At 41.8% G+C, this 25,659-nt stretch overlaps 1 protein-coding gene across 1 annotated transcript; it reads left to right on the top strand.

Annotated features, from left to right (window-relative positions):
- The first annotated feature begins 1,849 nt into the window (after positions 1-1,849).
- LOC144712024 (uncharacterized) lies at positions 1,850-8,490 on the top strand. Its single transcript, XM_078586200.1, has 15 exons — positions 1,850-2,090; positions 2,260-2,346; positions 2,442-2,513; positions 2,595-2,666; positions 2,757-2,990; positions 4,539-4,649; positions 4,739-4,840; positions 4,927-5,055; positions 5,386-5,454; positions 5,581-5,687; positions 6,199-6,282; positions 6,512-6,605; positions 7,377-7,496; positions 7,613-7,797; positions 8,091-8,490. The coding sequence occupies exons 1-15, from the start codon at positions 1,974-1,976 to the stop codon at positions 8,398-8,400; spliced, it is 1,893 nt and encodes a 630-aa protein (XP_078442326.1). The 5' UTR covers positions 1,850-1,973; the 3' UTR covers positions 8,401-8,490.
- Positions 8,491-25,659: the final 17,169 nt, after the last annotated feature.

The following is a 25,659-nucleotide window of genomic DNA, read 5'->3' as shown; positions in this document are numbered from 1 at the left end:
GAAAGGAAAAAGAAAAAGAGGTAAAGAAAGGGAATGTTCTAAACCCCTTAATAGGTGGAGGGGAAATCCTTATAGACTGGATTTCCCCTCAATACAACATGGGAGTAATGGGAAACAACATGAAGGGAAAACGAGGGAAACATGGATAAGAATCCAGATAAAATGACAGAGAAACGACGAACGAAAACACGATAGCGTACCCGTTACCTGAAATATTTCAATCTGGGCATGCGTACCGTCGCCTTGGCTTGCCGGGCAGGCTGAACGCGTACCGGCGGCGATGTCGATGGCGATGGTGACGTCTCCGAAGACGTTTCCGGGGGCTCGGGTTGCTCTGCGCCATCATATATTTTATCCTGTTGTTTGGTGACGAACAATGAATTTCCCATCCCTACATCTGCTGATGAGTAAAAGATAGGGTTCCCCCGTCCCGATATCCGATATCGGACAACCGATATACGATATCCGAAAAAAAATGGGACGGTTCCAGATATCGGATATCGGATATCGGGCGATATCCGTCTATCAAGGGTTAGACGGATATCGGTACCGGATATCGGGGGGGTGAGGACGAATACGGTATCAGATACTGGATATCGGTTTTCCGATATCCGGATGTCGGAGACGGATACCGGATGCCGGATACCGGTTTTCGATATCCGGATATCGGAAAACCGATATCCGATATCGACTGATAAAATAATCATCCTTTAGACATCATACTTGTTAGTTTAATTTGCATTATTTGATTTTGATATATATTCAATGCCTGTTATTATATAGTGTGCAATTTTTTTTCTTCCATATGGGATAACAGAATTCAAAGTTAATGTAAACTCTGAATCCAGTTATCCCACATGGGAGATTTTAGAAACTTTTATTAGTATCTATTAAATGAGGTCGATATATATTAAATATTAAAATAATAGCTGTGTCTATTATCGCTATTTTTAAGAGCGTAATATACGTATATTAATTTATTTATTAATCAGTATGCCTTCCAAATAAATAGAAACAATTTTTTTTGTTATCTTTCCATATGGGATAAAGGGATTCCGAGTTTAACACAAAACCAGAATCCCTCTATCCCGTATGGAACAAATAAAAAATAGTCTCTTGTATATAATAACCAAGTTTATGTTCAAGTAATAATATCTTGTGGTACCCCCTTGCCCACGTTACCTCTGCGAAACGTTAGATGCCAGCCGACCAAAATTTTAGGAGAGAGAAACGTGGTTTTAATGTGCTTCTCATATCTTTAGAGAGAGAGGCATGAAAAGCTAGAGCGAGAGTGAGAGAGGGAGGGGGAGAGAAGAGAGAGAGAGATAGAGCGAGAATGAGAGCGAACGAGAGAGAGAGAGAACGAGTGCGAAAGAGAGAGAGCGAGAACGAGAGAGAACGAGTGCGAACGAGAGCGAGAGAGATAGAGCGAGAATGAGTGAGAGAGAGAGAAATAATTCGATGCGGATATCGAAAACCGATATCCGCATCCGATATCCGGTATCGTCATCTGTCCCCCTGAGACGGATACCGGTATCGGATATCGGCACTGTAGCAACCGATATCCGATACCGATCTCCGGTATCCGGATATAAAAAAAAAAGGATACGGGAAGATTCATTTCCGGTATCCGGTTCAGCATCCGTCCAGATGCCGGCATCCGATACCGGCATCGGGACGGGTGAACCCTAGTAAGAGAGGGTAAAAGAAGGTAACAAAACTAAACACTTAAACTGAGTCTTGAAGAAAGGCCCATTAAAGAATACAATGAAGGCCCATTAAGTGTGGGCCCATCAGAGATTTAGGGCTTTTTTCTCTCTCTCTTTAAGCTCTTCCCGCCGCCCATAGAACAAGCGAACAGTAGAAAAGGGAGGGAATTTCGCCAAAGATTAACGAACGAATTTCTGTGCATCGTCTCCTTCTCTTCGAAGAATCGCTCCTGCGCTTTCCGCATAATCTCGCAAAGTCGATTGATGGGCGTGGAATTCGGTGGTAACCTTGAAATGGAGATGGCCGTGGAAGAAAGCGGCTACTTCAGCGATTCCGAGGTCGTCGCGCACGTTCAAGAAGCGCTTCGTTCCGTTGCGTTGGTAAGTTTGAATTTTTACAGACTTTGGATTTCTGGGTTCTCTTGATTTTCTGCTACAGGCGATGTTCTTGTTTTTTTTTTGTTATAGACATCATTTTTTTCTTGAACCGGAGAACAATGAGGCCGTAATTCGAGCTTTTGATCTTCCCTGTTTTTCTATTGATGTGTAGGGGGACAGGGAACAGTATGAATGGCTTCTCTACGAAGTTTTGTGCCCGAAGAGAAATAATAGCCCTGATCAAGATGCTCTGCTTCTGGTAGGCGATTTTCTCATTTCTCTGAATACCCTTGTCTATCTTCACCTTTTTTTTACTTATATTCCTGATTCAACCTTTTTTTTTTACAAATGCAGGCGACACTTCGGGCTCTTTCAGGAGCAGTTTTACACATCGATGTCGATCATCATCAATCTCTATATTCCTTGGTGCGCAACTTCCTATGGCCGTCGGATTTTCTTGTGTATTTTGTAAAATATATTTTTTTATTCAATTGCATTTCTTCGTAGATTTTCAGAATGAGCCTGTGGAACTGTGCGGCGGATGTGAGGGGTGCTCTAGTCGATTTAATCACTGGTCTGGTATGGTTTAATTTTTCTTTCAATCGAAGATTCATAATTGTTTCGTCTATGTTATCTTCTTTAATGGACTAATTGATCTATGATTTCCAGGCTACTTCCAGTGGTGTGTTTCTGGACGGGTGCCTGGATATGCTAATTGTAAATTTTACCCCTCCAATGAAATTACAAGAATCTCTCAGCGACGATGAGTGGGCTGCAAGAAAGAAAGATGTTTTCGACTCTGTGCTGTTAACTTTGCAAAATATCACCGACTTAGTACCTCTTACTCCTATGCGCCTGTGGCCAAAAATTGTGCGGGCTATGCCAAAAGCAGCTCGGCAGAAGGTATTCAGAAAACTCTGAAACGATCTCTGTTCCAATGTTGATCATAATTTTCGCCTGAAATCCGTTTCCGAGATTTCCGTATTAGAGATGTGTAATTTTTTTACCATGTTCCATCTCATGTTCATGTCATTCAGTTTTTTTTCAAAATAAGTAAGGCAAATCCCCTGAGATCGGTGATCACCCGAGGGTATTAAAATAGACGAGCAATTAATACACCCGATGTCCAAAGAGGCCGCCCCTTCACTCCCTTTTAAACTAGTATCCCACAAGAGTCTCCACGAAATGAATAACATTGTCGGTCGAGGTTGTCCTCCTCTTAAACATTACCTCATTGAGATTCAACACGAGAGCCTTCCTTATTCCATCTTTCTCCAAGATCAGCCTTCCATGATATACTGCAATGCCCATGACACCAGAGCAAACTGACATGCAAATAACGAGAGCATACTTCCTAGCCTCCTGTGCACATAACGCATTCTGCCAAGGCATCCATGAACATTCTATTTCGGACGGCCTGTGTCACTAGTTGCGGCCTCATCAAGAACCAACAAAAAATCCACACCTTTATGGGAACTTCCACAAGTCACATTTGGTAATGGTCATCAGATCCTCTGATACTCCTCTGATCTTCATGTCGACATCCCTTGCAGTAAAGGAGTTGCAATGCCATCCCGGGCTATCTCGTGTCTCGTGCAAAGGTCTAAGATGTATGATCACCTGTTGCATGCCCATCAATTCTTCAACCTTCTTCTCTGAAAAATCCCCTTCCAAGATTGAGTTCCATGTTCCATCTCAACATTTCCCTACCGTGGCTTGTGGATTCCGTGCAAGGGCATGAATACTTGAAAACTCCACTAGTAGCTCACCTCTAGCTGTCTAACCGTCCAGCCAGTATCTAGAAATGAAGCCGTCACCTAGTTCGGTGGCGAAAAGTTTCTGGGTGCGGGGGAAGATTGTCTCACGCCATGCTAATATGGAGATTCTGTTCGAGCTCTAACTGCATGTCTCTCCAAATCCAGCTCCGAGCCATAACTTTCCTTCAGGACGTTCAAAACCAGATCCTCCTCTGAGCGCATAATCCCAGGCGACCAAGGACATCCCTCTATTACTCCTTGATCTGGATTCTCTCCAGAAAAACCACCTTGTCAAGCCTTCCTACCCCTTTAGGCATCTTAAAGACCGAGTGGTTGATAATTGGAATAGTTGAATGAACCGATCATTCTCTTTGATAGTTCTGCCATCTATCCAGTCCCCTTTCCTCCTGTATCACTGGCTACTAGTCTGTGTTCAAGAGCCGTCCCCCTGTTGATGGTAAGCCTAAGTAATTGATAAGAGCTGACCATGTGATTCAATACAGTTTCATCATCTTTTTGCTGGGTCAATCAATAAGTTTACGGAGCTTATAATCTCGAACTTGATTGCCTTTAGCTGGACGTATTGTTTCTTGTCCGTAGGAGTGCACTTATTTTAACTTTCTCTTCTGTAAATTAAGACATCAGAAATTTTTGTTTTGCATGAAATTTAATTACATATTATTTTATTTCACAGGACCTTTTGGTATACGTAGAATGCATGCTGCAACTGGAGAGGGGTATGATTGGAAAGTTTGTGGGAAGCTTGTTGATGAAAGCGTTGGTGGATCGGCTGTTGGATCTTGATGTGCGTATTGTTTTGCATTCTACTTTCATTTTGCAATCAAACTCTTGAGTGAATATGTTCGGGTTTTGTTCTATTTCTGGATTCTTCAGACGGACATTAACTGGGACGAGGTACCTCTGGAAGACAATAGCAAAGGAATATTTGACATTGAAGATGTGCAGGAGGGACAGCGCAACGAGAGAAGTGAAGTGGTGAAAAAATTGTTTCTTGAAATTGGATTTATATTGTAATTTATTCGTCCTCTAATGGGGGAATATTTTGCCTCCAATCTTGTTAGACTCAAGAAGACATCAAAAGATTTTCTCGAGGCTGGACCAACAGCGAAAAAGTGGACATTATTGATGGTCTGATGGTGCTTACTTGTGAACATTTGAAAGCATGTGTTGATGATGGCCGTCATATTCAGGTACTACCACATGCATTTTCTGAAGTACTGTATGTTATCTGGTAGTTATCCTATGATTGGGAATTGTCGAAGGAGAGACAAGGTACCTTCTTCCTGTTCTGACAATGGTGCTGGATCTTATTTGCACGCGAAAATCTTTTTTTTTCTTAAGAAACAGATTGGTGCATTCATTATGATTTAGTGGCTATTTTATTTATTTACTCCTGTTTTTAAATGATCGTTCAATTAAGAGAGACTTGTTCAGATTCGTTGAATCTGCACGGTCTCGGCAGGATTCCTTAAACCCTGATGAGATTCCACTTTGACTGAAGATAATCTCGCTTACTACAGGTGTTTGGAACACTTCTTGAATCTTTTCGGTCAACTGTCCTCAATGCATATAAATCTAAAGTTGCTCAGGTAACGTGCTCGCTCTGCAGTTTCTGTTTTTGATGTTCTTAATACACCATTCAGCTCATAAAAAAAACCATTCAGTTAGATTTTTGTTCTCTTTTTTCTTATAACTTCTTAAATTTTGTGGTGCAGTTTGTAGTATTCTATGCTTGTTCCTTGGATCCTGAAAACTGTGGTGAACGATTTGCGTTCATGCTGAGAGAGACTTTCTTGTCAAGGACAAACCCTCCGCTCTTTAGGTAACTGGAGATGCCATGTACTTTTTATGTTATTCTTGAACTACATGATCGTTCTACATTTTCATGAGGGGCTCTTTCCACTCAGCGAAAATTTCCTACTTGAAATGAACCCTTTAATTTTCATTTTCTAGACTAATGCAACCAATTTCTTTGGTTTCTTCATCCGTCAAACCAAAAGTTGTAGGATAAAAGACAATCCCTGGGATTATTATTTTTTGTGACCGTGTTAATTTATTTCACGCCCTGTTCTAGTAACGAAGAATCTTCAGTCTTATCTGGTGCTCCATAAATGAGTCCCTGCGCGTATTAGTCTTTGGTATCAGGTTAATAAAAGTTTCCCGACAAGGGGAGTTCAATACTGGTTTTCTATGTAAATATTGTGTTTGTGCATTTGATATTTTTTGATGGAATGATATTATCAGTATAATTTATATCCCCCTTGCAAAGTGTAATCGGCTTACCTCATTTAAATTATAGTACGATGAGAGACTAAATTTCCCTGTTTGTTCAGGATGAGCAGTGTTGCATACCTCGGAAGCTACTTGTCTCGCGCAAAGTTCATTGGTTCGTCGTTGGTTTTGGAGATACTCGAAAGGTCATTCTCTCACTTTTTCTATCGACAAGAATGCTGCAAGATGCAGCCTCCCCGCTACTTTTCTCGCTTAAAATTATAAATCCTTCATAGCTCATAATATAGCTGGACAAAGTTTTTATTGCGACATTTTGTTTTTTTTTTTAATGTTGTCAGGAATCAGACTACTGGAATATATTTTAATGTTTGATCATGCGGTTAATCTAACAGCTCTTTATAACTTGCTGCGCAGTCTGACGGAGTGGTGCTTCGATTACTGTCAGCTTGTTGACAACTGCATGAGAGCCGAACCCAGAGTCCACAGAGTTTTCTATGCAGCATGCCAGGTACAGTGAGACCAATCCATTGCACAATCTGCTCTTGATATCCTCCTTTTTTGATCATCCATCTTGGATGGAAGAGGATGGCACCATCCATCCATCCATCCATCCATCTATCAATCAATCTATTTCTCTCTTTCTAATTTTACCGTCTATATGTGTATCTGTCGTACCGGATATCTATAATAACCCTGTGTCATTCCGATTGTGGTTCCATGCAACCATCCATCCATCTTCAGTCCTTAAATCCAATCATCTATCCTTCCATCCATGAGTTTCATCCATGGATGTATCTATCCTCCCATTCAGCTCTGTGAGGCTGCAGGTACTATGGATCCTCTGACACTCAATGGGGTTGCCTTCCTGGGTTTCACCGTTGTTACCTGTAGGTCATTCTTTGTGCATTCTTGTATCCTTCCTTTCATCCATCCATCCATCCATTCATCCATTTGTTCACAACCTTAAAACCATCTATAGTTAGTCTGTCCAGCTTAATCTCCATCTTTAATTAAATCTATCGTTCTATCATTTATCCATCCGTCCATCAGTCTGTTGTAACCACTATCCACCACTCCATCCCTCTCTCCTGCCATCTTTCCACCCAGCTGTGTCTCTCGATATATTTATCCATCATTTTATCTAAACTCTCCCTGCGTCCATCCATTCATCCCACGGTCTGTTTTTTTTAAATAAAGCATTCCTCCGCCGAAAGCATTTCATTTAATCATCCCACATTTCATGAATCTTTTTTTTTTCTGTTGGTCGGACAAATTGCAGGCTGTGATGTACATCTTCTGCTTCCGGATGAGGTCCCTGATGATAGACCCCATGCGCAAAAGCCGCATCCTCAATATGCCATTCCATGTCGTTCTTCGCCATCCCTTATCTCCCCTCAAGGTGATAATCTTTAACTTTAATTTTTTTCAAAAGAAAATTTTCTTTCATTTGAGTGATTTCATCTTTTGAAAATCTGTTCCGCAATATCCTAAAATCTTTCTTTGGAAATTGGACAGGTCTGCCTGCCTTCAATTGTGGGAGAGTATCTGCGGCAGGCCAAGGCAGCCCAGTTGTTCTCATCCTCCAAGGCTTTCATGTTTGATGATGTTCTTGAATCCGATCTGTCCAAGGCCTTTGGTGGCGCTCAACGCCTCGACATGCTCTTCCCATTTGATCCCTACCTATTAAAGCGCTCCGACAGGTCAGATCCGTTTTTTTTTCATTTTATCCTTTTTTTTAAGTTTGATGTCCCCATCTTCAGAGAGAGATCTCGATTCTATTGTGTTTCTCGTCGTTTGTGACTTGGATAAGTTACATTTTCAATTCTATTTGATATGCCAAGATCGCATTGCCTGATTAAGGTGTTTCTGAATTGTCCGTATCATTATCACCCATCAAATTTGAAATACAAAAAACACCCTTTCCCTTAATTACACCATCATCATCATAATCATGATGATGATCATCATCTTAATAGTGTTCTTGGGTGTGTAGGTATATCCGGCCGGTCTATGGATTCTGGGCGACAGTGGAGAAGACATACGATGGAGACGAGAACAGTGAAGATGAAGAGGTGGAAGAAGAGGGGGAAGCGGATCCTGCCGTTTGGTTTGGACCCGATGGGTATCCGATTAGGGGATCTGACAGTGAAGCAGATGCTGACGAGGACGACTTGGGCTGCTCTATGAACAAGATGTCCATCACGCCCAAAGACTCCTTATTGGGCCGCGGATTCCCATCGAATATCGGAGTCCCATTTACCCGAATGCCCGCCCGGATCCGACCCTCTTCAAGCCCTGTTTGACCCGTATCCAAATTTCTCCATTTCCTTCATTTTTCCTGTATATAATCTTGATTTTATATCCTCTTCTCTTATAAGGAACTAATTCTTATATGCCTTAGCTTTCTGTCAATTATTAGTCGAAAATAAATGAAAAGTTTTCTACATCTATATGGATTCTAAGATAATCCAATTCTTGATGTGCCTATTTCTCTTCAACTTATAAAATACGACGGAGGCTCATGTTTTTTGTGCTTTTTAATTTCTTAAATATTTTATCTCTTGATGTCCATTTTTTCTTTAAACTTCATTTTTGTCATACTGATTTAGTATTTTTGGGTATTTTATTCAAAATTTAGTTATTATGGTAATTGATCAAATGAAGAGTTTTCCATAGAGGTTTCCCTTTTTCTTATAAGGCAAAATTTGAAATCTCAGGGGTCCACTACCTTGCTGCTGCTATGAGGGGTGTTTGTATGGTGGGGGTAAGGAAACTAGTCCATAGAGGCATATGGCTCAGAAGAATAGGGTAGCGCGTGCCCTCCAGTGTGAGATGCTCTAAGTGGTCTTCAAGTTTCACTATAGGCTAGTATGATATCAATATAAATGATGACACATTTGCCCAATAGCTCACAAAAGTGTGTTTTATTATATGCATGAAGGTACTTGATGTGTTGGAGAGTCCAAATGGCAACAACAGGTTGAATGTCTGGGGGGGGGGGGGGTCCCTCTAGTAAGTATTCAGAAAATACATCTGGAAACTTAGTTTGTAGACTCATAAAGTCTAGGTCCATAGTTTAATTGGGTGAAGCTGTATTTGATAATGTAGGATATATTATGAGCAGCGGACCATTGCTCTTTGCAGATATCATTGAGGATGAGGTATAGTTGCGATAGCTGTGGCTGAAGACTGACACGAGATATGGGATTGATCTTACTTGTTGGTCTAAATAGTCTGATTATGATGCATTTTGCTCCGTGTGTACATTCGCACTAGTTACTTTCACCATAAAGGGTATCATCTAGGTCATACAACAATGGATGTCCCAATATAACGCCACCAACCTCTAGTGGCAAGACATCTAACCATACATTGCAAGAATAAGGAATTTCTAGACAAAGTAAGCAACATTGTGGATTTGGAACTGATTCAGAATTAACTTATGCAACCTGATAAGTTGTCTGATGTGTTGGGTTCTAGTGGCCTTATCTGGATGAACATAATGATTCATCGTAGCGGGAGAGTTATAACAGAATGAATCACCTCTGCACCGTCCAAATTCATGGTTTCTTGTATCCTTGAACAAGATGAGTCTCGCTGCTCCTGTGTCCTGCCTCCATACATATCCATGCGGTCTATACCACATGGAATCTCCTCTTTCATCTTGACGATCTCTGTTCATCTTTGTAGTTATGCAGTCCCGATCGCATCAAGAATGGAGGATGAATGGACGTTGTCAACGTGAAAGAGCTTGGTTCACTGCAGTTATAATGATCCGAACTGTTTGCCACATAATAGAAAACAATTACCATGAGCTTGAAAAGTAATCTTGTGCTATAGTTTGCATTATAGAAAGCAATGTATAAAGATGAGGACCAATCAAGCATTTAAAATGAGTTTTAAGTATTCAAAATGTCATATCATAAAAGAGATGTACCAACATATCAGGCTTTAGAGGTGTGAAATCATCACATTTGTTTAAACTGTGTGGTGTGCAGTACGGATTGAATTCAAACTGCACATCCACACACCCCGCAGAGAATGGCACCCAAACTAGATGCAGGCCTGTGCTGTGCGATTGTGCAGTTATTTGCAAATGTTTCCCAAATTAAATAAATAAAGAAATAAGAAATTTTGTCTACCCCTCACAGCTATTTGTCACTCTCTTTTTCCCCTTCTATTTCTCTCACGCTCACCCACTTTTTCTCTATCACAGTTGCTCTTCTTTTTTTTTCCTCTCTCTCATTCGCTCCCCTCTCTCTCTCTCTCTCTCTCTCTCGTGCTCATTCTTCTCTATATCTCCTGCTCACTTGCTCTGCTCACTTGTACTGTTAAGAAATATTAAACCATATCTGAATGATGCATTTTTAAACATATAAAATATTAATTAAGTTTTATATAACACTATTTCACAATTTAATTTAGAATCAGAACATGTTATTTTTCTAGGTACTCGGAGTATAGTTCCATGCATATCCTTGAAGGAAGACCATTCAACGTTATGAAATAGATAGAAATAAAAATACAGAAGAATATAGCCAAAAAGGTGCCATGAAGGTCATCAAATCAAACACATGGATCTCATAAGAGTGTAGTGTCCAGGCATTACATAAAACTATTTGACTCACTTTTGGACGTGAAATAGGCTACAGCCTCGATTACATCATATTGGACCATTTCCAGTTGATCACCATAAAAAATATTACTGTAATTTAGCAGTCTCCATGTTATGCCATTATTTAGATATGTCTAACAAGAAGAAACTCTCCTACTTAACATGTCAAGATTGTCCATTAACTACTTGTTTTTCAAAAATACCAGAGTTTCAAAGAAACAAGATGATTCTTAGTCATATGGTTGTCAACGTATATGCACCAGCAAATGATAGAAATTTTAAACCATATATTATACTTAACTCTTTTCTAGGTTCCACAAATGTTTTTCTTAGTATTTTGTTCACATCCATACAATAAAATGGAACTTAAAATAATTGTATCTTTTCTGCAACCTTTAGACTTTTTGTAGAGGCGAACCTTGAAGAAGCCACTTCGCCATTGAACCAGTTTACTGTGCCCAGCTTCTTTCATGATTTTAGACACATCTATTTCATCATTTTGTTTCCAAAGAGCCTTTGCCATAAGAGTATCACCCTGCTCTATGCTTTTCAAAAAGATGATTTTTTTACCTTTTTGATGAAAAAGTTAAACATTCCCTCGATTATCAGAACAGATCGATAAGAACCACTTCAGCTTGACCGATATGAACTGCCTAAATTCAGGTTTGATGGTTTCATTGTTTTTGATAAAAATGGGAGTTTTGATTTTCAGGAAAATCAGGATTCAATCTTGAACCAAAAAATATTATTTAATCCAAAAGATATCAACAGGGGGAGATTTCTGTTTAACAGAAGAAAAGATTGATGAAAAAATACCGTGAGCAAGGGAAATACTCTCGTTCGAGACTTCCTAAATGATAAAATGTGTAAAAATAAAGACGAAGACCCATTGAAGACAATGCGACAGTCAACTGAAGTGTCAACTTCTAGCTCACAGTTCCACCGGCCACAGTAAATAGATAACCGGTCATGGATCTTCAATTCTCAATGTCATCTGAAAAACCAACATAAACATAACCTCATAATGAAAGTGAGCTACCTTTGTCTAAGAGAAATCCCATATCAGTTGTGCCCTTCAAATATAGTGAAGGAAGAGGCGGTCCCACTCCATCAAGGACAATGCCGAAGTCCATGCCGTCGCCAGTGACAGCCGCCAGCTCGAGCCCACCCAGGTTGGCACGCCAAGGCGGAGGCGAAGGTACACACGTGCTCTTAGGTTTGGGCCATATCCACGCACACAATTCATTCTTTTCTTTTAGAACTTCTATTTTTCCCATGTTTTATTTGTTTGCTTTAAGGGGGGCCCCTATGCCTAATGGGCCTCTCTTGTGGACCTCTTTCAGAGGCCCATCACCATCTCTCTTTAAGGGATGGAGGGGGCGCCCTAATTCCATAGTCAAAGACAAGAAAAGTCTAAGTTATTTTTGGAAAGAAAGGATCCACGATCCCATGAGAGAGGAGAGAAGGAGAAGAAAGAGGAGGAAGAAGGGGAAGGGTGGTTGGGACACCGACCACCGCCAACCTTTGCCGCTGCTGGGCCGCTGATCACCACCGACCTCCGCAGCTGCCGGGTTGTCAATCGCCGCTGGCCGCCGCCCACTGCAGCCAGCCACCGTCGACTGTTCGCACCTGGAGCCCGTCGCCGCCACCGAGGCCGACTGCCTCCGCCATAGCCGGGTTGACCTCTGTCGCTGCGGGTCACCGACCGCTGTCGTTGCCGGGTCGGTGATTGCCGTCAATGCCGGGTCACTGACCGCCGCTGCTGTCGGGTTGTCGACCCCCGTCGACCGGCTCGCCAACCACTGCCAACCTCCGTCGTTGCGGGGTCGCCGATCGCCATCGTAGTCGGGTCGCTGACCTTTGCCGATGCCGGGTTGCCGACTGCTGCCACTGCCAGATTGCCGATTGGCGCCGCTGCCGGGTTGCCGACTGCCGCCAGCAGTGCCGCTGTTCGCGCTGCCGCCGCATTGCCGCCGCGTCGCCGCCCTACGCCTCCCTTGTGCTGCCGACTGTACCACTGCTGCTTGTGTCGCTGCCACATTGCTGCCCCGTGCCCCCGCCAAAATGCAGCCCGCGTCGTCGCCAGCGTCGCCGCCGCGCCACTGCCCCTGGCCGCCCATGCTGCGTCGCGCTGTTGCCTGTGCCGCCGCTTGATCCGCCGCTTGCACCACCATCGTCACCGCTGTCGTCCACTCTGCGGTCATGCCGCTGCCTGCGCCACTGCCCACGCCGACGCCGCTTGGGCCAACCCCATGTCGCTACCCTGCGCGGCAGCCCACGCCACCATTCGAGCTGCCGCTCGTGCTGCCAACGTCACCGTCGTCGTCTGCGCCATTGTCGTCGTCTGTGTCGTCGTCGTTGTTTGTGCCACCATTGTCACCACTGTCGTCCATCGTCTGCTACCATCGTGCCACCGCCCGCGCCGTTACTGCTTGCTTTGTTGCGGCCGTGCCGCCATTGATCCCGCTGACACCATGTTACCGTCTGCGCTACCGTCGCGCTGCAGCTCCGTCGCCCGCCGCCGCCGCTGTGCTGCCGCTCGCACCACTGCCGCCCACGCTGTCGACGTGGCTGCCGCCGTCTGCGTCCCTGTCGCACTGCCGGCAGCGCTCGTTGCACCTGCCATTCTGCCTCCGCTCGCGCATCACAACTCCTGAGCTGCATCTTCGCCGTGAGTCGAGCGACGCCGTGCTTATCCCGGGCACGATTCCACTTAATCTATCTGCACTGGCTACTGCACCAACGAATACTTCGACAACGGGATGACGGGACCAAAGAGGTACCTTGCTCCCCTTGCTCACCGAGTTAATTTATCTTTTGTTGTAGATCTTTCGATTGCACTCCACTGCGCTCGGGGTAGAATAGGTGAGAGGACAAAGGGATACGAGAGAATCTACCGAGCATCTTCCCTAGGTACGGGATGAGCCAATCCGTTACATGAGAGCACCCACGCACTCAGTCCGTTCGGAACCGTAGACGTCGTCGTCGCTTCGAGAAGGGTCAGGGGGTCACCGTCACCGTCATCGGTCACTACCGCGGAGCCCGGGGCTTGGCGAACCCCATGAGTCGAGGCCTGAAAGTATATCCGCCTAGGAGTCTTTGCATCACGTAGTTGCATCGCCGTAGATCCACACCCGATGGACGATGTCTTCGAAGATGTCCACTATCATCTCGACATTCGAGCATCGTCTTGGTACCCTTGAGACAACGTCACCGACATCGTCCTGCATCATATAGGAGAGTCCATTTCACCTTGCTCTAATGCTCCTTCCTCGGATTGCTCATAAACCTGCTCACCAGTCCAAGTACATGAGCGACAACTTGTCTTTTACAGATCATAACATACATGAGAGGACCAGCGACACTAGCATAGTACAACCTGAAATGGTTAGCTAGAGGAGTATGGACCATTTTAGGATTACTCATGCCAAACATGTTAACAATCTTCTCAAGATTACTACTCTGAGTGAACCATAGATGGCAGTTCACATGATCTCTATCAAATCTCTATTCCAAGGATCTTCTTTGTAGCGCCAAGATCCTTCTTTTCAAATTCCCAGCTCAACAATGCCGTTAACAATGCAATCTCATTGAAATTCTTTAAAGCAATGAACATATCATCTACATTGAGTATCATATAAATATTTTAGAACCATCATCACACATCCTCATGTAGATGCAACAATCAAATTTACACGTGGAATATGCAATACTAGTGTTCATCCGTCCCGTACCTGATATCGGATGATAATATAGGGGCAGATGCTGAATTGGGTATTAGACAATACTGTTCTGATATCCCTTTTTACTGATATTCGGACATCAGATGACAACATCGGGCATCGGTTGCTACATAACCAGGATCCAATATCGTCATCTGTTTTGACATCGACATCTGTCTCTGTCTCTCGGGATGGATGACAATACCAGATCTCGGAGTTCGATATCAGTTATTTCAATATCCAAATGGAATTATACTCTTAGGTAAAATGCATAACATTCATATAAACTAAAGGAAAATCTAGGTTATTCCTTGAACTTTTAAAAGCTGGAAGTTGAAAGAGGCGGCATCGGCGGCGGCGGTGGTTTTTGACGATGACGTGAAAACACGTAAGTCATCATTCCATTTCTTCCTCTTCCTCTTCATCCTCATTGTCTGTCCATCTTCTTCCTCTGTCCCCCTCCCTGCCTCCTCCTCCTCCTCTAATTCTCACTTTTCTGCCGAATTCATCCTCTCCCTTCTCTCTTCTCCTTCTTTCCTCTTCTTCCTTATCCTCTTCTCCTTCTTCTTTCCTCTCCTTTCTCTTCCTCCTATTAGCCTCCTCCTTCTCCTCCTTCCTCCCTCTATCTCTATTTTCTGCCATCTCCTTCATCCTCCTTCCTCTAACTCTCCATTTTTTGCCATCTCCTTCCTTCTTTCCTCTTCTCGTTCTTTTTTCCTCTTCTTCCTATACCTCTTCTTGTTTTTCTTCCCTCTCCTTTCTATTCCTCTTATTATCCTCCTCCTCCTTCCTACTTCCTCTAATTCTCTGTTTTCTGCCATCTCCTTCATCCTCCTTCCTCTAACTGTCCATTTTTTGCCATCTCCTTCGTTCTTCTTTCCTCTTCTCGTTCTTTTTTCCTCTTCTTCCTATACCTCTTCTCGTTTTTCTTTCCTCTCCTCATTCTCCTCATCCTTCCTCCTTTAATTCTCTATTTTGTGTCGTCTCCTTCCTCCCCTTCCCTTTTCTTCCTCTTCCTCTCCTCCTTTCTCTTCGTCTTCTTCTTCTCCTTCCTCCTTCCTCTAATTATCTATTTTGTGTCATCTCCTTCCTCCTTTTCTCTTCTTCCTCTTCCTCTCCTCCTCTCTCTTCTTCCTTTTCGTCTCCATTCTCTTCATCTTCTTCTTCTCCTTCTTCCCTCCTCTAATTATCTATTTTGTGGCATCTCCTTCCTCCTTTCTCTTCTTCCTTTTCGTCTCCTTTCTCTTCGTCTTCTCCTCCTCCTCTTATTCTTCTCCTTCCTACTTCCTCTAATTCTCTATTTTCTGTCATCTCCTTCCTCCTTTCCTCTTGTTCTTCTTTTTTTCCTCCTTTATCTCCTTCCTTTTTCCTCTCCTCCTTTTCTTCTTCTTTCTCTTACTTCTTCTTCTCCTTCCTCCTTTCTCTAATTCTCAATTTTCCTGCTGTCTCCTTCCTCCTCCACTTTTTCCTCTTTCCTCTTCTTCCTCTTTCACTCCTCTCTCGTCCTCTTCTCCTTCTTTCTTTCTTCTGGTTCTTTTCCTTCTTCCTTTTTCTAACTCTGTTTTTTCTGCTGTCTCCTTACTCCTTCTCTCTTCTCCTTCTTCTTTCCTTCTTATGGTTCTTTTCCTTCTTCCTTTTTATAACTCTGTTTTTTCTGCTGTCTCCTTACTCCTTCTCTCTTCTCCTTCTTCTTTCCTTCTTATGGTTCTTTTCCTTCTTCCTTTTTCTAACTCTGTTTTTTCTGCTGTCTCCTTAGTCCTCTCTTCTCCTTCTTCTTTCTGTCCTATTGTTCTTTTCCTACTTCCTTTCTCTAATTCTCATTTTTCTGCCATCTTCCTCCTCCTCCTCTTTTATCCTTCTTCTTTCCTCTTTTTCCTATTCTTTTTCTCCTTTTTGTTTCCTCCCTTTCTCTTCCTCTTCTTCTTCTCCTCCATCTCCTTCCTCTTATCCTCCGTTCCTCTAATTCTCTATTTTTGACTGTCTCCTTCTGCATCCTCTCTTTTCTTTCTTGTGTTCTTCTTCTATGGATTTTTTTCTCCTCTCCTTGTTTTTAGTCTTTTTATAATTCTTAGTTTCCTCCTGTAAGTTTTTATGTGTTAGGTGTATTGAAACTTTTATTATTATCTTGTTTGTTTGGTGTTCTTGGTAGATCATATCATACTTTGTTTATGTTATCTAGTAGAAATAAATACCTAGAAAGTGTGCAATTGGATATATAATGCTGATGACCCACTTACGATTCTTAGAAGTATGAATGCATTTGGAAGTACTGTCCTGGCCCAAGTCACATCTGTGGGGAGGAGACGCAAGATCATCATGATACACACAGTGAAACATCTCGTGGTGCACAGAGAAATCCATGATCAAACAGATCGATCATTGTAGACTAATTCCTACCTATTGGTGATGGGTACTATGCATGTCTACTATGTCATGAGAAGAACCCTGATGGTCGGAAGAAAGCGATCAAGTGCCAACATGACATGAGCAATAATGTATTTTGGAGACATTTCAAATCCTGTCAACCTTCACTTTATGAGGAGCTAAAGGGCATTGTCGACAAGAAGCGGCCACCAATAACCCATGCTAAATGTGGCCAGCCACGTGGAGGGGCAATCCAACGATGAGCAATAAAGGGGCATACCCCTGAAGAGACAAAATATGTCATTGTGTATTTCACTTGCTTAATAGATTTCCCTTGGAACATCGCTCATAATGTTGCATTCAAGGAGTTGTGGCACTATGCATCACAGGTGGTAAGACCCCCTAGGTGTGGAGGTAATAAAACAATGGAAAATCCAAATGCATGGCCGCATAAGGGAAGGTTGAAGAGGCAATGGGATAATGTCCACCGAGTGTCTCTCATTGCAGATACATGGAATGCAGAGATTGGTACTGGTCATTTAGACATCACCATTCATTGGATGGACAAGAAATGGGTGTAGTGGGAGCGAGTACTTGCCATCCGAGAGATCCTCCGCAAGCATGATGGCAATAATATGGCATGTATCGTTGTCCAGATCGTAGAAGAATTTGGCCTACGTTTGAAGGTAAACATTTCAAAAACAATTCCCTCTTCTAAGTTACATATATGATTTTATATGTAACATATATTTATGCAGGTTTAGGATAACATCCATTTTACATGTCACGTCGTACATTTCATATAGGAAATGTAAACTTAAATAATGTCTTAGTATCTTAAATTTTCCTGCATGATAATTAGGCTTAGAAATACAGATAACCTTAGAAGTATCGAACCTAATATATGATATTCGATATCTGCTCGTCCCTACTCTAGCTAACATCCGTTATATAAATGATTATCGATATCCATTTGATACCCAATATCGGGTATCAGAAACCACCTGGATTTTTATCAAATATGGGGTATTTGTGTTCCGATACCAGACATCAGTTGGATATCAGACGGTCGAACACTAGCGAATATACATCATGTATTAGTCGAACCTCTTGTACCACTGCCTTGGGAAAACTTCAGCCCATTCAAGGACTTTCTCAACTTACATACAAGTTTTTTGGCCTTGGTATAATGAATCATTTAGGTTGCTGCATGTGCATCACTTCCTTCAAATCAAATCACCATTAAGGAATGCCATCATCACATCCATCAGCCCCAACTCCATGTCCTCATGCACAACAATGGCTAAAACCATACAAAATGTTTTCAAGACAAGTGAGAAGATTTCATTTTTTCTTTGATATATTTAATTTCTGCTTTTTGATAACCCGTGAATTGTATGATGGCTAATGCACATAAAAAATGGCGCATTCTTCTTAAATACCCACTTGTATCCCATGGCTTGGTTCCCAACTGGAAACTCCACCAACTCCAATGTTTGGTGGGACTTTTTTTCTTACAACCATTTCTCTTTCTTTTTCTTACAATCAATTGAGGAGCCTGTCTATGCGGACATTGCCTACAACCATTTCTCTTTCTCAGGGCAATTCAATGTGTCCTTGAAAGATGTTGGTTCTCCACGGCCTCCTCAATTGATACTCTACTATCAATTGAATTGGTTGAAATTTGCGCATTCTCCAGCTCCACCCAAGTACTGTCTTGGACATTTCTGCCACCAGAATTCTGACCTCCATGCTGATTAGAAAACTTCACCATGTGATTTAAAAAAAAACCACATCCCTGCTAAACAAAATCTTATGTGCTTTCAGATCCCAAAGCCGATAACCCTTCACTCCGTTGCTATACCCCAAGAAGATGCACTTCTTAGTCTTTGGATCAATCTTTGATCTTTCATGAGAAGGTGTAAGAACCTAACCTGGACTTAAAAATAAATGCTATATGGAATATTCCACATGTTTTACAATTTATACCTCTTCAGCCATCCGCCCATCAAGAGTAGAATTTTATGATCTATTAACCAAATATGCCACCATCTAAACCACCTCTGCCCAAACTCCCTTAGGAAAATATGCATTCAACCACAAGCCCCTTGCTCTCTCCGCATTCTGCAACATGCAGTTCATGCATTCTGCAATGCCGTTCTGCTGAGAGGTCTTCTTCAACATCAAGTCTTCTACTAAATGCCATGCTCTACACAAAACAGATCAAATGAATAAAAAATAAATTCAATAGCATTGTCAGTTTGTAAGACCTTGATCTTCCTCCCCGTTTAGTTTTCAAATCTTACTCTTCAAGTCTTGAACCATGAGAAAACCGCAACTTGTGCTTAAAGAAAGAAACCCAAACATTCTCGGAAAAATCATCTACAAAGGTCAAAAATATCAAGCACCTCCACCACTCACACATCAATGTTACCCCATAGATTAGCATGAATATAGTCGATGACCTGCCAGTGTCATACTTTGCCACCTTCAATATCACCGTGCACTGTTTGCTTATGACATAGTACTTATCAAAATCCAATTTGCAAGCTCTCACCCATGTAGCAGTCCTCGTGCATGTAACTTCTGCATACCGGTCTCCTCAGACAGCCAAAAGGCAAGTGACACAAGAGTGTATCATCCGTCATCAGCTTATGCGGTGTAACAACTGAACATCCACCTATAACAATGCTTCCTTCAATCTTGGAAATATTTGATTATAGACGTGTCCTCTTATTGCTACTTTGTAAATTTTTATAACTCCATTCATGGCCTTGAAAGTACTGCCATTTGCCACCAAATAGCCAAGGGAAATCAAATTTTGCCTTAGCTTTGACACATGCCACTCATTTCCCAATACTCCAATGACTCGATCAAACATCTGAATCTTCACCATTCCAACGCCAAGGACCATGCAATAAGCGTTGTTCACCATAGAAAGCACTCCTAAAGCACTCGAAGAAGAGTAAAACTAGTCAGCGTGAGGAAATATGTGATAAGAAAAATTAGAATCAAGAATCCACAAGTCAACGAATTCATCATCTGCGACCAAAGCAGAGTAAACGTCTCCATCACTAGTCTCCTCAACCCTCACCAAATTAGTAGTTCTCATCTCGCCAACAACCGTATTCTCATTTTTCAACTTCAGAAAATATTTCCTCAGATGTCCTTTCCCATGACACTTGTGATGTGTCATATTCTTAAATCAAGTGGTCCTAGACTTGGATAGATGGCTCTTCTCTCCCAACTTCATCATCTCCTTTTGCATTGTGATAAGTCCAAATTTAGGGGCTTTATGTCGTTGTTTGGATTCAGACTTAACCAACAATATTTATGAAAATTTTACACTTAAGTATCTATAATTAATATAGGGAAAGTAAGGGGTCGATTCACATAGAGGCAGAAATTTAATTTGAGATTTTTTTCTCAACTTGGATGAAGAAAATGGTTTTAAAAGTGAAAAATATAATTTATGGGATTTTCTTGGATTTTTAGAAAGTTTATATAATTTCCTATGATTTAAATTGAAGTAGAAATACAAAGAAAAACACAAAATATTTTTGCACTAATTTTCCTAATTTTCTTAAAAAAGTCAAAAAAATATTTTTAGAATTTTATAGAATTTAGTTTACACCAAAAACCAGTTGGAAATATTAAAAAAAAGTTAGAGATTTTTTAGAATTATTTTAGATGTTAAAATGACTATAAAATGAGTATATGAATTTTCTGGACTTTTCCTAATTTATTGGAATTATAAATGCAGAAAATATTTTTTTTCTATTTTTTTGGATTTTTAATGATTTTTAATAATTTTTCAATACTAAAAATATAAAAGTTATGCTCCAGCAATAGCCGACGCCGGCATCAGCAAAGCGGCGACGTTGGTGCGGCGGCGACAACAACGACAGAGTGGCAGCGGCGGAAGCGGCGACGATGACGCACTGGCTGGGCTTGCAGACCTGGTGTGGCATGTATAGGGCTGGCATTAGTTGGTCAGCCCACTAAGGTCTGGCCTAATTTAGTTATGTCAAGACAGCCAAATGGGCTAAGCCCTATTGGGCTTAACCCAATATGGTCAGGATTTAGCCGATTTGGCTAAGTTTTGCACAGGGGTACCCTGTGCCCTGCGCTGCCTGCGCGCAGAGCGGAGGGCAGAGGGCTATCCCTGCTGCACAAGTGCCACACAACACCGGACGGCAGCGCACGACACCGCACGGTGGCGGCTAGGAGAGTAAAAAATTGAGTTTTAAAAGGATAAAAAGTGATATTTAAATATGATTTTTTTGGGATTTGAAGTGGGGAATGCTTGAGGATTTAGAGAGATATGGTTAGATAGTTTAGAGAGAGAAATAAAAATTTTTAGAGAGAAAATACGAAATGAGAGGATAGAGAGAGAAAATGAAGAGATAGAGAAAATGAAGAAATGGTAAAGAGAGAGTTTGAGAAGGAATTGGAAAGCGTAAATGAAGGAGAATTTTATGAAGTTTTGAGGGAATAAATAGGTAAATAGAAGAAGGTCTAGAGAGAGGAAAAACCAATTCTAGAGAGAGAAAAAGCCAAAATGAGGAGATAGAGAGAGGGAATGAAGAGAGTGTAGAAGGAGTTTGAGATAGAATTTGAAGGTGCAAATGAAGAAGCTTTTTATAAAATTCTAGAGAGAGAAAACCTATTCTAGAGAGAGAAATTAGAGAAATTGGGTGTTTAGAGTGAGAAAATGATGAATTTTAAGGGTAAATAGATGGATAATGATGTGCAAAATAGAAATCTAAGATCCTAAACCTAAATGCAAGTTAATTGAGCCCTCAATGCTTACTCTCAAGTCTGGATCCTTATATTTTGCAAGGATTAGGCATTTTTTGATGCAAACAAGAGATGGGATAGAGAAAAAACTTCAATAAACTTGCATTAAGCAGGTTGAACAACCTGGATTTGAAAAATGCTTTGTCCTGCTGGCCAGCCACTTGATAGAGCATGTCCAGAATGAGGGTAAATGAGGGAGAAAAATTCTATTTGTACATGGGGAGAATTACTAAAATACCCTTTTAGGCATTTTCTATTCTATTTTATAGCCGTTTTGCCTCTTTTTCTCTATTGGTTGAGAGCTTCACCATGTAATCTTTAGTTTGTTTCTTTGTAAGGCTTTTGAGAGCCCAATGGGCAGGTCAGATAGTCGCCTATCTTCATCAGATTTCTCTTTTGAAGGTCCAACACTCCACTTGATCCTTCCAAGCTCCTTTGTAGAATCACTAAGCTCATAAAAATTCTCCAACTCTTTAATAGTTACCATCTTCTCATTCCTATATATTTCTGCACATGTGAAAATATAGAATACTTATCAGAGACGTATCCAGAGTCGCCATGCTTGCAATCGACAGCCCCGCCGATTCGCGTCCAGTTCGTCCGACATGCCAAGGCGCTAGTGAAGACACTCGTGTTCAAATACCCGGAGTAAAGCACACCCATAATTTTGGCTGTTTTGATTTTTGTCAGTACGTGCTTGTTCGGATCGTCATGCATCATGTTTGCATGTTTGTGTTCGTCGTCGTGTTGTGTCTGTGTCCATCATGCGTCATGCGGTGTTTTCATGTTTTGCATTTTCATGTCATTGAATACGTGTCAAACATATTTTTATTTTGTGTTAAAGGGGGGTCCTATGTATAAGACCAACACCCCCCATAAATTTCTCATTCCTATAAATTTCTGCACATATGAAACTATAGAATACTCATCAGAGACGTATTTGGAGCCGCCATCCTCGCCATCGACAACCCCAACGATTCACGTCCAGTCCGACTGGCACACCAATGCACCAGTGAAGGCACCTGTGTTCAAATACCCCGAGTAAAGCACGCCCGTAATTTTTGCTGTTTTGATTTTTTTTCGGTACATGCTTGTTCGGTTCGTTGTGTATTGTGTTCGCGTGTTTGTGTTCGTCATCATGTCGTGTCATGTCCATCATGCGTCATGCCGTGTTTTCACGTGTTGCATTTTCGTGTCGTTGTATATGTGTCAAACATGTTTTTATTTATTTTGTGTTAAAGGGGGGTCCTATGTATTTTTAAAGTAATACAGTATTTATAGTTATAGGTTTTAAATAATACAGTATTATTTATTGTCATAGGTGTATAAAAAAATAACACAGTATTATTTATAGTCATAGGTGTATTAAAAAATTAATACAGTATTAATGTCATAGGTGTTTTTTTTTATAAATAAATCAACCTGGACATGATGGATATGGGGTGTATATATAGATGTGAACCTCTATATGTCACCGACGTGACATCAATGTCCAAGATTATAGGTGCATGGCACTAGCTTGTCATATGATGTAGTAGAGGAGCTCCACGTTGAACTCCCAAGATAAAGGGGTAACCACCAAAGAGTAATGAAGACATTATAAGCAAGAGACAAAGAGGAAAGCCAGTGAGAGGGACAAGAAGAATGAACAGAAAATACCACTTGATGGCTGTAAGTTGGATAAGGGTTTACTAGGAGGTGAAAACCCTTTAAATAAGTGGGAAATGGTCCCCAAATGGCCCTTTTCCTCACAAAACGACAAGAGAGAGGCCGCGTGCTTCGGTTTTGACCCCCAGCTCCCGAATTCTCGAGGTTAGGCGCTGACATATTGCCAACAGCTACATTTATGGTGACGTTAAGAGATGCAGACTGCATTATTCGCCCTCATCTTATCTCTTAGCCCACTAATTGAATCAATAAAAGAAAACCTTACATTTCTCTTTTCAACCACTTTATTTTATTTGTTTTATGAAAATAGATGGAACGAGAGGAACGTTTCCTCTTTCATCATAATCCACGAATATGTAATTCTTTTTAAGTTTCGAACAATAACGACATAATGTGGATTTGCTTGAATGTGGACCCACATTGTAAATGCAGGCCCAATGTGCTTGACTTTTAGGCATATAAACTGTATTATCCCATCGTTTTTTATCCCATCAACCCTGTCGGTGGAAGAAAAAGTTGGGTTTCATTTTGCCTACATCTATATTACTCGATACGTACCAAGAGAAGTAATCGTTATTTAGTTTCCAACCAGACAACCTTATCTGAATTTCATCCAAAGAGTGCTATCCTTGCGTAGCTGAGGACCATTCGGTCCAACTTTGAAATATTTAAACAAGTTATACACCCTCGCCGCACGCCTCCAAGCAGCCTGTCCCCGATGGATCCTTTTTCTTCGGGTGGTCCACCAATTTCATATTTTGTAGCTATTATCCGTTCAATTATAGGTCAGTAGCACCTTTCAGCCATATTTCGTTGTCATCTATATTCACAGTTCAACGATTTCTATTTCACAATCATTTAAATATTTGCATATCTCATACGTCATTGTCATCTATATTTTAAATTTTGCATGAAATTTGTCAAACTCCTTTCGCTCTTAGAGAGAGCCTTTCTTTGGCGTCGTCCGATAGAGCGTAGAGAGGTGCATATAAGAATGACCTCCACACGCATTATAACATGTTTAAATACGTATGGCTCAAGAGCAGAAGAATGTCCTCCACATGCGCCGGGTCTATCCTCTTATTTTTTTCTGGTCATTTTCTCGTGCGCCTGCAAAACACATTTGCAGTGGAGACCCCGCTTCTATCCCCAAGTGTGCAATAATTCTAAAGAATTTTCCAATGAATCATGTCAGCGGCTATGCAGGAGGATATCCCCTCCGCCCGTCAGCGGCGCTTTTTCCATGACTGATTCGTCAACCTACGTGTGAATCGGCGCTCTTAAGAGGGACAGCGATAGCAGAAAATATTTGGCTTACTTTGAGCGATGTAATTGAGCATACCTCTCGTCCCGTCGATCTTGTCCCAATAAAAAGATTGAATTCCTGCCCCGCCGATTCCGTCTCGTTTTGTTATGATGAATGCTGTGTACAGCAAATTGCGAGGTTCAAGCATATGATAAAAGTTCCACGTGTTTCTAAATTATTTTATGGCGTCCAACCACACGACATGACGTAGTTTTCTTGGAAAGAGGATTATCACTGTTCCCGTCGCTGTTCGCACTGCTGCACGAAAATAATTCTCAAGGTAGTATGAAAAGGAAATCAGAATTATTTTTTGACTTTTAGCGCTGTTGGGTATGGTCAATTATTGGATCTGTCCCCTACCCCCTCAGTCCCGCGCAGAGACGTTTGCATCTTTTCCACAACGTTTATGTTATTTTTTGATGAGAGAAAAGCAGGCAGAAGCAACTTCGTCTTTGAACCAGTCTACCGTACTTATTTTTATTCGAGATTCCACGGAAATCTTTTATTCGATATGTCTATCCGTGTCTGGAAGAAAGAGCATTCGCAACAATATTATTGGCCCACCCTATGGCAGACTTTTTCACCTTAAAAAAGAAATTTTTACCTTGTTTGGCTCTGATTAGCGTTTATATGGCTCAACCTTGCCTTCGCATCACTTTACAAGTTGAACTCGGTTACCGCGTTACCGTCGTGTTTTCCTGGTCGAACTAGAAAGACTGCTGGCGTGCTTTGCAGGAAACACAGGGAATCTCGAGCTAGGTCTCTCGGCTCGGAATTGACGTGTGCCGGCCTCAGTACTTGGGCAGAACACTGAGCAGCCTTGATCTCTTGCAGCGGAAACTCTTGGGATTGCTTAAGATCGCTTAGAAGGGGTTAGGGAGATGGTGGTGCTAGGCACCGTCAGTGAATAGGGTCATTGCATTAATATCATTAATAATACATCGTAGATTACATGGGGGAAGACGAGGGGTGTTACAAGGAACGAGACGAGGCGCCTTGCGTCGAGGTAATGTCGCCGCACCGCCTCAGGGTCGCCGCTCCGCCAGCGCGCGCCCGCTCTGCCGCTCATTCGTGCGCCGGGCCGGGT

This window comes from Wolffia australiana, chromosome 14, assembly GCF_029677425.1.
Source record: "Wolffia australiana isolate 7733 chromosome 14, ASM2967742v1".
Taxonomy (NCBI): domain Eukaryota; kingdom Viridiplantae; phylum Streptophyta; class Magnoliopsida; order Alismatales; family Araceae; genus Wolffia; species Wolffia australiana.
This window is presented reverse-complemented; position numbering and strand designations above follow the sequence as displayed.